Source organism: Nicotiana attenuata, unplaced genomic scaffold, assembly GCF_001879085.1.
Source record: "Nicotiana attenuata strain UT unplaced genomic scaffold, NIATTr2, whole genome shotgun sequence".
In the NCBI taxonomy this organism is placed as follows: Eukaryota; Viridiplantae; Streptophyta; class Magnoliopsida; order Solanales; family Solanaceae; genus Nicotiana; species Nicotiana attenuata.
The window spans coordinates 10569-14053 of record NW_017676144.1 but is presented as its reverse complement, the minus strand read 5'-3'; the positions used below and the strand labels follow the sequence as shown (position 1 = coordinate 14053).

Genomic DNA, 3485 nt, shown 5'->3' with positions numbered 1-3485 from the left:
GAGGGAATGAACATGTCTTCTTTTCATCTTCTAAGTTTGAGTTACTTACAAAAAAGTTAAAAACATATTAATTTGAGTTAAAGTAGAGAATATGTATACATTACATAATTTAAAATAGCAATTACACTTCAATCCTCAATTAGTTGGTACCTGCCATATGCATCCTCACTATACATAAGACTCCTAGAGAATAATGGACCAAAAGTAAGCTACCAATATGTCTAAGCCGTAATCCAACTAATTGATATCACCTATGTAGATCTTTTCTTTCTGTCATTTTTAATAGAAATTAACAAGATCTTTTCTTTGTTACATTATACCCTACTTTCCAAAAAGTTCGCATGGATTCTGGGAGAGGCCTTTTGAGATAACTTTCTTCCATGTAATTTTAAATGAATTAATAAACAAAATTAAATGGTTTACATCTTAAATAAATTTGTATACGGTGAAATCGGAGGGTCCAATTTCTCGTCATTAAGGCATTCGGAAGATCATGGCTCGAGGCCACGACCGAGTACCCTCCCTCGAGGGACGTCGATGCTCGACCTCAGTGTAGTAATAATCACGATGATGGTAGAAATGGGGAGTTCCCAAGGTGCGCGGCTAGGACTGACAAAGTCTAGTGGGCTATTTTGAACCCAAATCAGGGTGTCATTCGGTTGTCCAATCCCCATATCTATGTAATTAATGTATTTTGTACTATGCGGGGATTTCCTTCCTATATAAACGGAACCCTTGTCATTGTGTAAGGATAAGTTGCTTCAGCTGCTCCACAAGAAATAAAAAACAACATTCTCTCTGCTCTCTTACATATTCTCTTGATATCATTGCTCCCATTTATTATCTTCATTATTGTTCATCATTTATTGCTTACCATTGGCCAAAAAGAGCCTTCTTAGGTTTTACTATAACTATTAGTCATACTTCGGTTACCCTCGATAGCTCACAGTCGAGCCCCCGGGATCGACCTCGAGGCCCCCGAAGCGACAAGCTCGAGGCCCATATTGTTAATCTCTCGGTTTGATCATCACCTTACCTTTAACTCTTATTTCGTTTCCAAGTCTCACATACATAGCATCAACTGCTTAACAACCGGCATAAAAATAGATCACGTATTTCTAGAGTCTCATAATCAAATTTAATTGTAATTACCATTTTCACGGTAAATAAAATTGTGCAACTACTACATTCTCCATAAGTTTGCAACTTGTGTGAAGATTAACAGGTCACAAATACAAAAGTCATATTTAAGTAAGTGCATTTCCCGTCTCACAAACATATCTAATATACGGGTATTGTAACAATTCCTTTTCTCAAATTCCATGATGCACTTTTCTCAAATCTTCTTTTTACGAATTTACATATAAATGAGAAATAGAGAATGTATGCAATGTTCGCAATTCTCAGTTCCCAAAGTTTTAGGACATGCATGGAGGAGAAAAGTAAATTTGTTTTGACACAATAGAAGCATGTTTTAAGAATTTTTCTTTTTGTGTGAATTGTCATTTTTCTGCATTACAAAAGCAAGACTAGTCGCATCTTCAATTACATTTGGTCTTTGCAATCTATGTTTAATTATAAATGTAAGTTCATAATGATGGAAATGGCAGCACGTGCCATGCTAAATATAAAACAAACGAAAATAAATCAAAATCCTAGTATTTTCCTCATGATCAAACCACTTACAAGTAAAGCTCTAATTGATACGCCATATCAGCCAACTTCTGCTGGTCATCCCTACTAAAATTCCGCCTTATTACCATTTCCTGCTCGCCTCCTCTCTTAAACTGCTCCATCTTCCCCCACCACTCATTTTCATTCATCACCTCCATCTACAACCAAAATTCACACTGTTAACTTTGAACACGCCATCAATCACTCGAATGTTATTCACAATTGCATAAACATACACATCACGAGTTCATATAAACAGTGAAAATAAAGGTATTTATTCGTCTGCAGCCGTACATCTATATTTATACATTTCTAACAAATGCACAAACAATGAACCAAAAAGCAGATTATGTATTATACATAAGAAGCCTTCATTTTTGCAAAAAGGAAAAAATGTGTGTGTGAACTTGGCACAGGAACAGTACCTGAGCGGCTTGTTGCCGAAGGCGTTCGGCACGCCAGACAGGGTCCCACCATCTCTGTTCACCACCGCGTCCTCCTCCTCCACGACCACCGCCACTGCGGCCTGCGCCACCGCGGCCTCCGCCGCCGCCGCCGCCGCCACGACGGCCGCCTCGGCTGTTCGGACGATAAGACATAGCGGATGATTTTAATCTAAAATGTGAGAGAACGAAACTCCTTGGGGCTGATGAAGAAAGGGAGTTGCGGAAGTGAAAATGAAGGGCGGAGGAGTGGGGGTTCAGAAGGCGCACTGACATCAGCGCGTCTACCTACTGAGAGCGGGGGTTTTATTTTCACTCCATTGAATACGCAACTTTTTTCTAGAAATATAAGCTAGTTTGACTCTACACTGATTTTCTAGTTTGACTCGACACCCAGTTTAACAAAGAAATGAATATTTTTATAATTTGTGGTCTTAAAAACTTAACAATCTGTTCGGATCATTGTTTCCCGTTATTTTATAATGTATTGTATTGTACTGTATCGTATTGTACCGTATCGTTTTATGAAAATAATGTTTGAATAGATTGTATTGTTTGTCATTGTTAAATAATATTTTGCTGTTTGGTTTGATTGTATCGTACTGTACTGTAACTGATAAGTTTACTAAAATACCCTCAATTATTTAAACATTGAATTTATCAAAAATTATGCATAAAATAATTTTTTAAAAATAAAACAGAAGAAGGCAAAACACATTAAGAAAGCACAACAGAAGAAGGCAAAACAAAGGAGCACAATTAATTAGAATTGAGTTAAAAGCAAATTAGGAGAAAAAGTAAAATAGAAGGCGGCAAAACACCTTTAACGTTGGCGGCAGAAGTACTGGAAAAAAAACAAAGTAGGTTAGAAGTTGGAGATTTGGAGTTAAAATAGAAAAAAAGGTAAAGGGTAAAATAGAATTGTGGAGTAATAAGTTAGGGCATAATTGAAAAGAAAAATAGGAAACGAACCACACCAAATCGGTTGTTTCAAAAAAGGGGACTTTTCATTGTTCCGGAACAATGAATTTAACAATACAATACAACCAATTTTAATGAAACAATCAAAACAAACATTGTTTTGGGATAACAATACAATACGATACAATGAGGAACAACCATCCAAACAAGCTGTAAGGGGTAAAAGCTTTGTAAGACCATAACATTTGTGTGATTTTAAAAATTTCTCATTCAGGATAAAATGAGTAAAATGAAGTATTTAAAGTTGAATTATTTCCTATATTTATATGGGAACAGACCAAAAAGTAAAGTACTTCATCTAAATACGAAACAGAGGGAGTATTAAATGTATTTTTAAGTTATAAAATAAAAATTAAGAAAATGTCATAAAAAAGAGAATGTTGATCC

At 35.9% G+C, this 3485-nt stretch overlaps 1 protein-coding gene across 2 annotated transcripts in view; it reads right to left on the bottom strand.

Annotated features, from left to right (window-relative positions):
• The window catches only part of LOC109220787 (DExH-box ATP-dependent RNA helicase DExH1), a 19167-nt gene extending 16722 nt beyond the window's left edge, over positions 1–2445 (bottom strand). The window contains exons 1-2 of one of the 2 annotated variants that reach the window (XM_019385255.1): positions 2100–2445; positions 1687–1832 (exon numbers count right to left, since the gene is read on the bottom strand). In XM_019385255.1, coding sequence (XP_019240800.1) covers positions 1687–1832; positions 2100–2393 — 440 coding nt within the window. In that variant the 5' untranslated portion in view covers positions 2394–2445. Of the gene's footprint in view, positions 1–1686; positions 1833–2099 lie in introns of those variants that run through there. The other variant, XM_019385256.1, reaches the window with a different exon arrangement.
• Positions 2446–3485: the final 1040 nt, after the last annotated feature.